The sequence below is a fragment of the Polypterus senegalus genome, chromosome 14 (assembly GCF_016835505.1).
Source record: "Polypterus senegalus isolate Bchr_013 chromosome 14, ASM1683550v1, whole genome shotgun sequence".
Taxonomy (NCBI): Eukaryota; Metazoa; Chordata; class Cladistia; order Polypteriformes; family Polypteridae; genus Polypterus; species Polypterus senegalus.
Window position 1 is genome coordinate 63016755 of NC_053167.1, and position 12888 is coordinate 63029642.

A 12888-nucleotide genomic window follows, 5' to 3' on the forward strand; every position below is an offset into this window, starting at 1 on the left:
TGTTTCACTTGCATCTCATCAATGTTTACTTTAACTTCTGTTTAGTTGAACTTTCCCTAAAATGACATCTTTCTTTATTTACACTCTGCATGAAATCTCCCACTTCAAAATAATCTACATTTCATCTTAAAATAAATGGCTCATGTTTTGAGATCAATACAGCAGTGCAAACAAGTGTTGTCTCCAATTTTCTGGACTTTTTATTCAACTTAAGTCTCTTAATTTTTTTTCCTTTTCTTTGTTTTTTATTAATTCTAATTGTCACCTTCTAATAAATTCAGACCATTATTTTGCTGTCTAAGAAAATGTCAGGATATTGACAAATTCTTCACACATTCGTATGTTAATCTGTTAGTAAAATGTTTTCTTTACCAATACAGCCTACCATCATATAGTTGATTTTTAAGTGCTGTAATTATGTCTACATTGTGAAGAAAAGGGCTACAGTTCTTCCTGTGGATGTCTACACAAAAAGCAATTGATTCTAAATATACAGCATATAAGTGGAAATGCTTTATATTTCTGATCTTGACTATGGTAGATAAATTAATTGAACTGAAAAAGTGTCTTCAAACAGTAACTTCTTTGGGCAACTAAAAAAAATAAATGTCACAAATTTAGTGTAAAGCACCCAAAATGTATTATTTCTCATTTTTTCTGTGTAATAGTATTTTTGCAGTTACAATGAAAATGCTTTGTTTATATTTATTTTATAAAAGTACACAGTCAGAAAAAAATGGCTGTTGATTGTACAGTGTCCAACAGAAAAGAGGCTTCTCCAAGTAAATGTCGACCTGTTATCAACTCGGTCAACCTAACCTATTTATAAAAACATTCAAATTGGCAACATGTCTTTAGTCTGAACATGAATATCTCAAAACGTTACATTTCGTATGAAATCACTAGTAAATCATTGCCATTGATGCACCATGTCAGAATGTCAGTGTTAACTTGTCCCGTTTGTGTTTTGTCATCGTGGTATTCTTCAGATAACAAAATGTTGAGTAAGCATCAGTGATTGGCTACCTCAACACAGAGCCTTCTCTCAGACCCTCTATTTAAAGCCCCCTTAACCAAAGACTGGCATTCACCTTTCACCATGAGGGGAATCCTTTTAGCCTTAACTCTCGCCCTTGTGGGTAAGTGGGTGATTAAACTACAAACTGATTGATTATGATATAAAACGTGCTGAAAAGTGCAATAAAGTACAAAATAATTATTTGTTAATAATCTTTCTTTTATTGTTTTTGATATGGGGTAATTAAATCAAGTGAAAGCTAACAGAATTTTATTTTCTTCTATTTTAGGCAGCCAACAGGTGAAGTATGGTATGTATCCTTTTTCATATTCTTAACTATATCTTAAATAGTTTATGCTCAAAAAGTACCTTTAGTATATAGGCTGAATAATGTACATTTAAAATATACAATAACTAATTTACTAATAGTTAATAAAGCATATATTAGTAATGCTTTCAGGAAAAATAATTCCTGCACTACTTTTCATGTGCATGCACTTGTATTTAGTTTTAGCAAAGATTTTTCTCCACACTGAGACAATTTTACTTGTACGTGTACACTTTATATTTGTAAGGGTACAGGTGGGCCTAGATACTTGCTCAGGGTCAACTGAAATATTATAATGAATATATACTGTATATATTTGACTGACACCATTACCCAAGGTAACTCACAAGATTAGCATCCAGTTTTTTTTTTTTGTTTTATAATTGGAGTGAGTTTCCCAAAATCACATGTTGAGTCAGAAGCAGGAACGTAACTATTAGCCGTGCTGTTTAACACCCAATCCCCAAGCCACTATTACTATACTGCCTGCTAAGGTCCTAAAACTATTGTTAACCTAATAAAGCAGCAGTATACAAGTGTGATAAGTATAATTTTGGTTTCTGCAACCTATAAAGAAATTGACACAAAACAACAGGGGCATAGAGGATTTAATCTGGCTTGAACAAGATGTAAATAAACACTGAAGCTATTCAGTAAACTAAATTTACAAAAATATTTAGTTTCCAGTATAAAAGAGGAATTTTTTTGGGATCTGGTTGTTATACATTAGATGGTCACTACCAATCGGAGTAATTCGAATGAGTTTCATGTTCAAAATCTCAATTTTTTTTGGAACGGCAGAGCCTAATTTCAGTAGCAGCAAGACCTATGAGTACACATATGAAGGCCTGGTTCTGACAGGACTCCCTGAGAAGGGTTTGGCAAGAGCTGGTCTGAAAATTAATTCAAAAGTACAAATCAGTGAAGTGGCACAACGGACATTCATGCTCAGAGTAAGTGCACCCTAAAGTCATGAATTTGGATGTTTTATTTTTACGACAGCTAGATTGTGATCAATTTCTTCTTCTTCATCTTACTAGATTATAAATCCAGAAATTCAGGAGTATAATGGGGTCTGGCCAAAAGCTACCTTCTATCCAGCAACAAAATTAACACAAGCTTTGGCTAGGCAGCTGACAGAACCCATCAAATTTGAGTACAGCAATGGACGAGTTGGGAATATCTATGCACCAGCAGACGTCTCTGATACTGTTGTCAACATCCAGAGGGGTATTTTGAACATGCTCCAAGTAACTATCAGGAGCACACAAAATGTCTACGAACTCCAGGAGGTGAGTAGTTGTGTCCCTCACCATGCATCAGTGATTTTTCAGAACATAATTTTTAAATCTACTCACTAATATTTTCCCTTTGTGGATCTGGACAGGACGGCATTGCTGGTACCTGTCATTCAAGCTATGTTGTACAAGACGTCAAGAGGTCTAACAAGATTGTTGTCACAAAATCCAAAGATCTGAACAACTGTGATGAAAAAGTTATAAAGAATATTGGCACTCGCTTTATGCAGCACTGCAGGATTTGTGACCAGGTCAGTTATTTCACCTATCAAGCTTTACTTAACCTTCTGGGGGTCCCAAGATCTCAACATAGCTTTTTTTGTGTCCCCATTTAGTGGACCTGTTTACTGACTGTAAAATACTATTTTCTTGTTTGATAAATTCATAATTTGTTTTTTACTACTTTGGAAAAAGAGCTCTTTTGTGACATAGTAGATTAAGATGACTTTGTAAGAGATTTTGATGTTATCAAGACCAGTTAGTATAGATAACATTATTGTTCATCCTCATTAGTGAGAGTTTTTGAGGGATGGCAGCAAATTTCTCCAGCAGGGGATGCACGCTCCCTTGGAATTTAGAAATGCAAATTGAAAGTTAAAGGGTTTGAGTAGACCTAGTATCTTCTTATTCCTTGTAATCTTTTTTTTTAAGGAACATCCTTAACATTTCTAAATGTTCTTTTTTGTCCATCATGTTTTTGGATATAGGGTGGTCCAGATATAATTATGCAATCTTCATTACGCTATATCTTATTAAGTTTATTACATAGAAAATCACCCAAAAAATCCCAGACCATCAAGAAGTGTGAGAACTGACAACATGAAGAATCGTCTTTGTGCCGAACTGGAATCGTCCCCACATAAATTATGCATAATTAGATCTGGACCACCCTATATATATGGCTATTTATAAATTTAAATTGTGATATACATAAACTATATTTAGAATGTTTTATTTGCTCAGATTGGCAGAAACGCTAAAGCTACTGCTGCATACACATATATCCTGAAGCCAACAGAATTTGGTGCTTTAATCACCGAAGCAACCTCTCAGGAAGTACATCAGTTCTCACCATTTAATGCAATGAATGGAGCAGCTTTAACTGAAGCAAGGTACACTCTTTTATGACAGCAAATTCTACTCTTCACAATTGATCATATTTGATAGAATATAAAATTATGATCATGTTAAAAAGAGAACATTTAAAAGAATGCTAGAATGTGACACATTTAGTGTATTCATATGTTCTTCAATTCATGTGTTAATTTATTGGAATTACAAGATTTAGCAATATATGTTTTTTTATATTTCAATAGGCAGAAGCTTATTTTGGTGGATGTTAAAGCAATTCGCAACAATGTACCAGAGCAGCAGTTTCAGAATCGAGGGTCAATTAAGTATGAATTTGCCACAGAAATTCTTCAAACTCCCATTCAGTTATTGAAGACAAAAAGCCCTGAGTCCAAAGTGAGTATTTTTCATTTCTGTAGGAAGACCGAGGGAAAGTGCAGTTGTATTGTTAATATAAAAAATGGCCAATGCTTAATTATTTTATCTTCATTCATTACAATGTATTGTGCTGCTCACTCCAGATAAACTTAATGCATCTAAAAAAACATAAATCAGAAACAAAAATACACAATTATAAAAAATGTTCTATTTACGTACGTGGGATGTCAGCGTGGTTTGTACTGCTGTTGCATGTTTTGACAGTTTATATCCTGGCCCTATCAATGTCTTTGTGAAGGATACATTTTGTTCTCATGTCTGCTCCACCACTCCTAGCACATGCATGTTATGGTAACTTGTGGCTCTAAACTGGTCTGCTGTAGGTTAATCTGGGCATTAGTGAGCGTGATCAGTGCTGTACTGTAAAGAAACTATGCATTCGTGTGTTATTGAAATTACTTAATCCAATTCTTGAGCACAACCTGACACCGTCACTTGTAATGAAGGGAACATCTGGCCAGTCAACCACAATCACTCATACCCTGACATTTAGGGTCAATTAAGCAATAATTACTGGTAACCTGGCATTTGCAAACATGTATAGTGTTTATATATAAAGGTTAAGAGTGCAGTATGTTTATAGTGTGTAAAATAAACACACATGATATATTGTAAGCATTCATCCATCTACTATAGATCAGAGTAATTATAAAAAGAAGAGTAGTTTGTTTACTATACACATAAATAACTTAGTAAGATTAGTAAATCTAATCTTACTAAGAGATTCTGTTCACCAGTGAGGTCTTGTAATGCATTATTCTCTTGAAGTGTACATTAAAATTACAACTTTGGAATTAAAACATACTTAGTTTACTTACAAATGTTCAGTCAATTATTTTCTTAATACTGTAAACATAATTGTATTCAGTTCAGACCAAACAAATGAGCAAATTCATTTGGTCATAATTGTATGGTTTAAAGTTAACAATTTATTGATATGGGTAAACCGGATTTTCAATAACTATTTTAAACACCAATATATTTATATTACATTCATTTTCAGTATTTTAGTATATATTCTTTATGTTTAAAGATAAAGGAAATCCTACAGCATCTGGTGCAGAACAATCATCAGGAAGTTCACAGAGATGCTCCTGCCAAGTTTTTGGAGCTCACACAGCTCTTCCGTGCCAGTACTTATGAAAATATTGAGGGCATCTGGAAGCAATATGAAAATACACCACAGTACAGGTAAAAGGTTATTTAAATATACAGCAATATGCAAGTCCAATATTAAAATTTGTAATCTTATTTTCATTTTATTGTCACAAAATTTCATATCAGGCTTGTTTGGATTAACACATACTGCAATCTGTAGCTGGAATTGTCATATCCTAGTAAAGGTGCATGAGAAACGCAATGCAATATTTTGTAGTTCATTTGACTAAATCAAATTCCTTCTTTTCAAAATTACTGATTTGGATAAGTAATATTAATTCTGAGTCTGTCTTTCAGCTTTCTATTGCATAATTAAAACTATCTGGGTGAATTTTCCTGAAACTTAAGGAGTGTTTTTAGTATAGTTTATCTTAAGACACTTTCTATTAGTGCTTTTTGTATGCAGTCATGAAAGAAAATAGTGCGCCTGAATTCACAATAAACAATGCAAATAACAAACTGGTGAACACTTTGTTAGGAGTTTGAGGTTCTAAGTATTCCAAAAAATACTATGTGTTATTCAATTTAAATCTCCCAAAATTTTGTATTTGGAAATTTGAACACTCAACCAAAATGTGCTACAGACTTCAGAGCTAATGGGATGCTGTAACAGTACAATCAGTTTTCCCACTAATTAAACATTGCAATGTAATATAATAATAATAGTAATAATAATTATTATTATTACTTACATTTATATAATGCTTTTCTCACTACTCAAAGCCCTCTACACACAGGGAGGACCTGGAATGTGAACCCATGATCTCCCTACTGCGAGGCAGCAGCGCTAGAATATTTATCAGTAATGAAACTGATTTCAAAATTTTCCAGGATTGTACCAAATATTTATTGGAAAAAAATAACATGATCAAAAAAGTAACCTCAATAAACATATCTAAAAAAAGAAAGAATAGCACTTAGAATGGCAAGCAAATGTTGTAGTGGGAAATAATGGTGAACACCTAGAGCTTATAACCAGAAAACTGTGCATTGAAGAATGTCAATTTAGAAATTCAGTAGCATTTTGTTGAATGCATAGGTCCGTTTTTAACTAAGAATGGTCATTTTTCATTAAGCTTTTAATTTCATTTATTTATAAAGGCGATGGATTCTGGACACATTGCCTGCAACTGCGACACCGAATGCATTCAGGTTTATTATCCAGAGAGTTATGAAAAAGGATCTCACCATTGCTGAAGCGGCACAGACATTGGTAACGGCTATGTTAGCTGTCAAAGTTGATCACCAGACAATGCAATTGGCAGCGGTGAGTGTGCAATCGCTTTTCCTTTAAAACATTTACAGTGAACCTAGAGAGCATCCGCAATAGGCAGAACCATTTGTACATCAAAATAAATGAATGTTAGTTAACCAAAATGAAACGCTTATACCGTACTTTGTACTTTGAAGGATCTTATTGAAGACAACAGTGCCATAAGAGCACCTGCACTTTACAAACATGCGGTTTTGGCCTATGGATCTATGGTGTTCAAGTATTGTGCAGAAAGCAGCAGTTGCTCTGAATCTGCTTTGAAGGTATGTATGGCTTGGAATAAGACATTATTAGTAGCTGATGTACATAAAACTATGGGTAGATTGGAATAAAAGAAACAATTCACATAATTTAATTTCAGTATTGTATGAGGATGTTGGGAGTGGCAGAGAAGTGCATAAGAGTGGTACAGGATATGTACGAGGGAAGTGTGAAAATGAGGTCTGCTGTAAGAGTGATGGATGAGTTCAAGGTGGAGATGGGATTACATCAGGGATTGGCACTGAGGTCTTTCTTATTTGCAATGGTGATGGACAGGTTGACAGACGAAAGGCAAAATTACACAGGAGTCCCCATGGACTTTGAAGATGACATTGTGATCTGTAACGAGAGTAGGGAGCAGGTTGAGGAGATCCTGAAGAGGTGGAGATATGCCCTAGAGAGGAGAAGAGTGAAGGTTAGAAGGACCAAGACAAAATACATGTGTGTGAATGAGAGGAAGTTCAGAGGTATGGTGAAGATGTGGGGAGTCGAGTTGGTGAAGATGGATGAGTTTAAATATTTGGGATCAACAGTACAGAGTAATGGGGGATGTGGAAGGGAGGTGAAGAAGAGAGTGCAGGCAGGATGGAATGGGCGGAGAAGAGTGTCAGCAGTGATTTGTGATAGAAGGGTACCAGCAAGAGTGAAAGGGAAGGTCTACAGGACAGTAGTGAGACCAGCTATGTTATATGGGTTGGTGAGGTGGCACTGACAAAAAGACAGGAGACAGAACTAAAGACAGCAGAGTTACAGATGTTAAGATTTGCACTGGGTGTGACGAGGATGGACAGGATTAGAAATGAGTACATTAGAGGGTCAGCTCAGATTGGACGGTTTGGAGACAAAGCCAGAGAGGCGAGTTTACATTGGTTTTGACATGTCCTCTGAAGAGATACAGGGTGTATTGGGAGAAGGATGCTAAGAATAGAGCTGCCAGGCAAGAGGAATACCTAAGTGAAGGTTTGTGGATGTGGTGAGAGAGGACATACAGGTGGTGGGTGTGACAGAGCAAGATGCAGAGGACAGGAAGATATGGAAACAGATGATCTGCTGTGGCGACCAGTAACAGGAGCAGCCAAAAGACAAAGAGGAAGAACTTCAGTATTACAAAAACTAGCCACTACTGTTTTTTTCTTACAGAAGTGAAGAATTAGCAGTGCATTTAGCTTCACAACTTATATATATATATATATAATATATATATATATATATATATATATGTGCAGATGCGTGTGTTTTTCTTTTATAGCCCCTCCATGACATAGCCGCAGATGCTACAGCAAGAGCTCATGAAGAGGAGATTGTTCTTGCCTTGAAGGCCATTGGCAATGCAGGACAGCCAGCCAGCTTAAAACGTATTCAGAAATTTTTGCCAGGCATTGCCTCTGGAGCATCACAGTATCCAGTCAAGATTCAAGCAGATGCTGTAATGGCTCTGAGGAATATTGCCAAGAAAGAACCAAGAAAGGTGAGACATTAGGCTCATATATTCATTTGATGTGTTACAAGGGTATTTTATATACACACAAATTATGTAAAAAAACGTAGCTTCTTCACTTTGCTTTCTTAAAACATACGCAAAACACACAACAGAACAAGAAACCAATTTAAGCAATTCATAATTTAGAAGCACACTAACTCCATTATTACTAAGTTACTTAAAGCTGAAGTACTTAAAACCAAATAGCCACTCTTCATCACCTGAATGTACAATGTGTATTTACCTGTATAACATTGACGATTAGTTGTTTTGATCAAGATTTATAAAAGATCCGTTCTGTACATGTAACCTAGGGCTGTGACAACGTACTGTGCCCTTAATAAACTGTACATACCAACGACTATTGTCATTTCTTTTATAGGTACAAGAGATTGTCCTTCAACTATTCATGGATCACAAAAACCACCCAGAGGTTCGAATGGTAGCCTCAGTGGTCTTGTTTGAATCTGAGCCCCCTGTGGCGCTGGTCACAGCTGTTGCTGAAGCATTGCTGAAGGAGTCTAGTCTACAAGTGGCTAGTTTTGCATACTCTCAGATGAAGGCCCTTTCAAGAAGCATTTCAGCAGTTAGCTACAAAGTGTAAGCATAGTCCCAACATCCCTGCCCATTTAGCAAACTAAATTTTAATATTAATGTTTAAATTGAATATTTAAAAAGCAAGCTGTGACTTGTTTGCTTTTATTCATGTTTGACTAACTAAATGGGGCTTCGGTGCTTAGGTATTGTTATACTTGAGCAAAAAGTACATATTTTAAGAAGTAATAATTTAAAGCTGATATGTAATATAGAGATGTATTAGTATAATTGAGATCATTTCAACGACACTAGATTAATTGGTTTTTGTTGATGTTTGCATTAGAAAAGTATGATTTAAAAATATGTAATTTTAAATAAGTACCAAAAAATTATATTTTTTTAATTTTATTTACCCAATGTAGTTTGTAGTGATGGGCAAAAAAAAATCAATTTCAATCTTGTATTTTCATTAAGAACTAAGATAACAAAGTTTCTGATAAAACAGGGGTCTGTTATGACCAACACTGGACAACAGCAAACAGCACCAAAAAGTTCATCAAAAAAACCTTACATTACTTGTGTTTCGCATGTTAGGTTTCCAGTCATATGGGCGCAATGTCTCAAACACGTGTATTTTTATTAGAGTATTGAAAAATAAACCACCTCTGGAAAATGCTATCCTGAACCACAATGGAACGCAGTCAAAGGCAAATAAGCATTGGAGCTGTAGACCTCCCTCCCGTTGTTATACTCATATTCATATTAATAGCGGTGAGCCACAACTGCAGTGCCTTGGGGATTATTTAGCAGTAGTCAGTGAAACTGTATGGGTGAATTAATCTTCTATTTGTTGAAACATTTCACAGATATGAGGCATGTTCTCTTCTTGATAATGTTTTCACTCACTTTTCTTTAAGTTTCGGCCTTTAGTTATTCATGTCTCTCAGATCATGCTTTTCACTGATATACCATGAATCGCAGTAGTAGCCAATGAATAAACCAGTGAATTAGCCGGGGAGGCGAGTCTTCAGTTCTTGGGTGTGTCTGAGCTCATTCCATCTTCGTTCATGAGAGGTTTTTATTTAATAATATTTTAGGATCTTAATCCGGGTGTTTCATTGTGTGGTGTGTGTGGCAATGCGCTGTAATCAACGCATGCTCTTAACCTCTCTCTTTGTAAAAATGCATACCTTCCGGACATTTTCAGCATATATGGATTCCTTGGCATGTGGATTATGCAACATGAGTTTTTCATTGACTTTTTGATAACATTTGCTGTTGTCCAACGTTGGTCACCATTGAGCCATATTGTATTTAGAAACCTTGTTATCTCCATTCTGCATGAAAATATAAGATGGAAATGTTTTCTCGGTCATCACTACAAACTACATGGGGTAAGTAACATACATAAATGTACATTTTTGGTTGGAGTATTCCTTTAAACCAAGTATTGTATTATGTGAAGCTGCATTCAGTAAAGTCTGTTTGCATGTATAAGCATAACTATCCATCAGTGTTTTGTTTGAAAGCACCTCATTCTATTATTTCTTCTCTTTAACAGGACATAACAATAAAATGAAGAAGATAAACAAATTCACACATTTTATTGTTGTGGTTTAGTATTTTCTGTTCATGATTTAGTTTCCTCACCTGCTAAATCTTTTTAAATTTTCAATTAAAGTTCATTTCTTTTATCTACATTAGACCCAGTTTGTGTTTTCTCAAATTTAAACAAAACATTTTCAATTTTTTTTTTACAGTTATCAAAGTATATGTCAGGTAGTTTACATTTATTGTTGTAAATGCGTAACTGACTTCAGTAGTATTGAATGTTTTAATTATTGTTCTCCGTACTGATCACTTTAACAGGTCTTCTGCCTGCACTATTGCTCTGAAGATGCTAAGCCCCAGGCTTGACAGACTTAGCTATCGATACAGCAAGGCCTTATATACCGATACGTACCAATGTAAGTGTAATGTCTGACTGGCATTCTAAACCCACTCCAAGGACTAGTCTGTAATCTTTAGAAGTGTAAATTTTGATACCTAAAGTTTCATTTGACAGAGTGAAATAATGCAATGGTTAGCAGCTTGCTTCACGTTCTTTGCCTGTTTCTGTGTCATTTTTTATCTACTGTCGATACTCCAGTCTCTTTACACATTATAAAGACATGATGGTCAGGTAGATTGGTGAATTTAAATCATCCCAGCATGACTAAGTGAGGGGTTTTGCACTTTAAAATCGTTCCCTGTATAAGTCTGTTTCCTGCCTTCTGCTTGATGCAGCCAGGGCATGCTCTGGTAATGGAAAACCCTGAACTAGATTTAGTGGGTTTTAAAAATGTACTGCTTTCTCACTTAGTCATGCAATAGTAAAAAAAAAGAATGACATGCATTAGAAGGAAGTGACAAATATAATTTCTTGTAGCAGATGAAAATAAAAAAAAACAAGTGAAAATTAATTATTTTTGAAGAATAAATTATGCTTAACCATGAGTGTCATTAATTACAGCAAAGCAGGTCTTTCAAATAAATGCAAACAGTTTTTGAAAATAAGTTAAAGCTTTGCTTTTTGTATTTAATAGCATAATATGATTTACTTTATAGTTTCTTTATTTGAATATTTCTTTCATTTAGATTCACTTATGGCTGGCCTGGCTGCAAAGCTCTATATCATGAACAATGCAGCTAATATTATACCAACTGCAGTTATGGCAAAATTCAAAATACATCTTCTTGGAGCCACAGCTACTCCTCTGGAGGTGTGTTATCCTTCCATGCTGATTAATTCCTAAGTCAATAATGTGTAGTATATGCTGACCATATGAAACCAAAATAGTTTATGAGTAAAACAGAGGTATTGTTGGGAGCATGCACTGAAAGTGTGTTGTCAAACCCATTGTACTGCATCATAAAGGCCATGGAGTGACTGATTAAATATAGAAATATGTATAAAAAAGCTAAGAGAAAAGAGTGCATTTCAGTTCACTATAGCATAGTTACTTTTATAATGAAAATCATTGAAATTTCTGAATATATTTTTATTTAGGTTGGACTGAGAGCAGAGGGTCTTCAAGAGGCTTTAACACGAAATCATGAGGACATAAACAACTTCCCTTCACCTAGAAAGATTGAACAGATTGTGAAGAAGGTAAGTAATCTTTCAATATTGTGTCAAAAGGCTATGTAAAGTGTTCTAGGAGACTGCTACCATGTTTGTGTTACTGAAGTGACTAATTGTGACAACGTGGCATGGGATACGCTCACTGATCTTTGGTTTATTGACGATACATTCCAGGACATTTTTGTATATAAGAAGTGATGTGATCCTTTACGTTTTGAATTATTTGGTTATTAAGAAATGATAAAGAAAACAAGAAATTATTTTGATGCCCTTATGATCAGATTTAGACAACAGTGCAGCGTAAAGTGGCACTGTCTGCTATCAGGAGGAAACTGCTGAGTTGGGTAAAAGGACAGAATCATTACACAACTTTTACCAAACTAGCTAAAGTTTAACCCATGTTTTTCTTTACCTATGTAAAGCTACAATGGAATTTAAGATATAGTTCATAAATTTGTAATTGCTTGGCATAGGATTACATAATAAAACGAGAGTTACAAATATATTTTTGTCAGATATACATTTTCTTGGCCCTGTTTACAAATCTAACAGTGTACATTATGAGCTCTTACCAAAATTCATATTTTGAAGTTCTCACCATTATAGTTGTTGCAGTCACTTATTAATGTGTCATTCTGTTTGATTTAGCTCAGTGGATGGAAGTCTATACCATCAGAAAAAACCCTGGCATCTGCCTATATCAAACTTTTTGGACAAGAAGTATCTTTTGCTCATTTGGATAAGAAATACATTCAAGAAGCCCTGCAGGTAAGATGCCAAAATCAACTAAATCATATGCACTTGAGACTCTGATAGACAGATTTTTATTTTTTGTCACATGGGATATTACTTAACACTTAAATGAAGTGGCTACAGAACTGAAAAACGTCAACCAAAATTCA

The 12888-nt window shown here is 34.9% G+C and overlaps 1 protein-coding gene across 1 annotated transcript in view; it reads left to right on the forward strand.

The window, feature by feature from the left end:
• The first annotated feature begins 1057 nt into the window (after positions 1 to 1057).
• Positions 1058 to 12888, forward strand: part of LOC120514321 — an 80503-nt gene continuing 68672 nt past the window's right edge. The window contains exons 1-16 of the mRNA XM_039734645.1: positions 1058 to 1139; positions 1308 to 1328; positions 2148 to 2299; positions 2387 to 2638; positions 2734 to 2895; positions 3608 to 3756; positions 3961 to 4111; positions 5187 to 5344; positions 6413 to 6578; positions 6722 to 6847; positions 8095 to 8313; positions 8708 to 8925; positions 10732 to 10829; positions 11500 to 11624; positions 11912 to 12013; positions 12635 to 12754. Of these exons, the coding sequence (XP_039590579.1) occupies positions 1100 to 1139; positions 1308 to 1328; positions 2148 to 2299; positions 2387 to 2638; positions 2734 to 2895; positions 3608 to 3756; positions 3961 to 4111; positions 5187 to 5344; positions 6413 to 6578; positions 6722 to 6847; positions 8095 to 8313; positions 8708 to 8925; positions 10732 to 10829; positions 11500 to 11624; positions 11912 to 12013; positions 12635 to 12754 (2259 nt within the window). The 5' untranslated portion in view covers positions 1058 to 1099. The remainder of the gene's footprint in view (positions 1140 to 1307; positions 1329 to 2147; positions 2300 to 2386; positions 2639 to 2733; positions 2896 to 3607; positions 3757 to 3960; positions 4112 to 5186; positions 5345 to 6412; positions 6579 to 6721; positions 6848 to 8094; positions 8314 to 8707; positions 8926 to 10731; positions 10830 to 11499; positions 11625 to 11911; positions 12014 to 12634; positions 12755 to 12888) is intronic.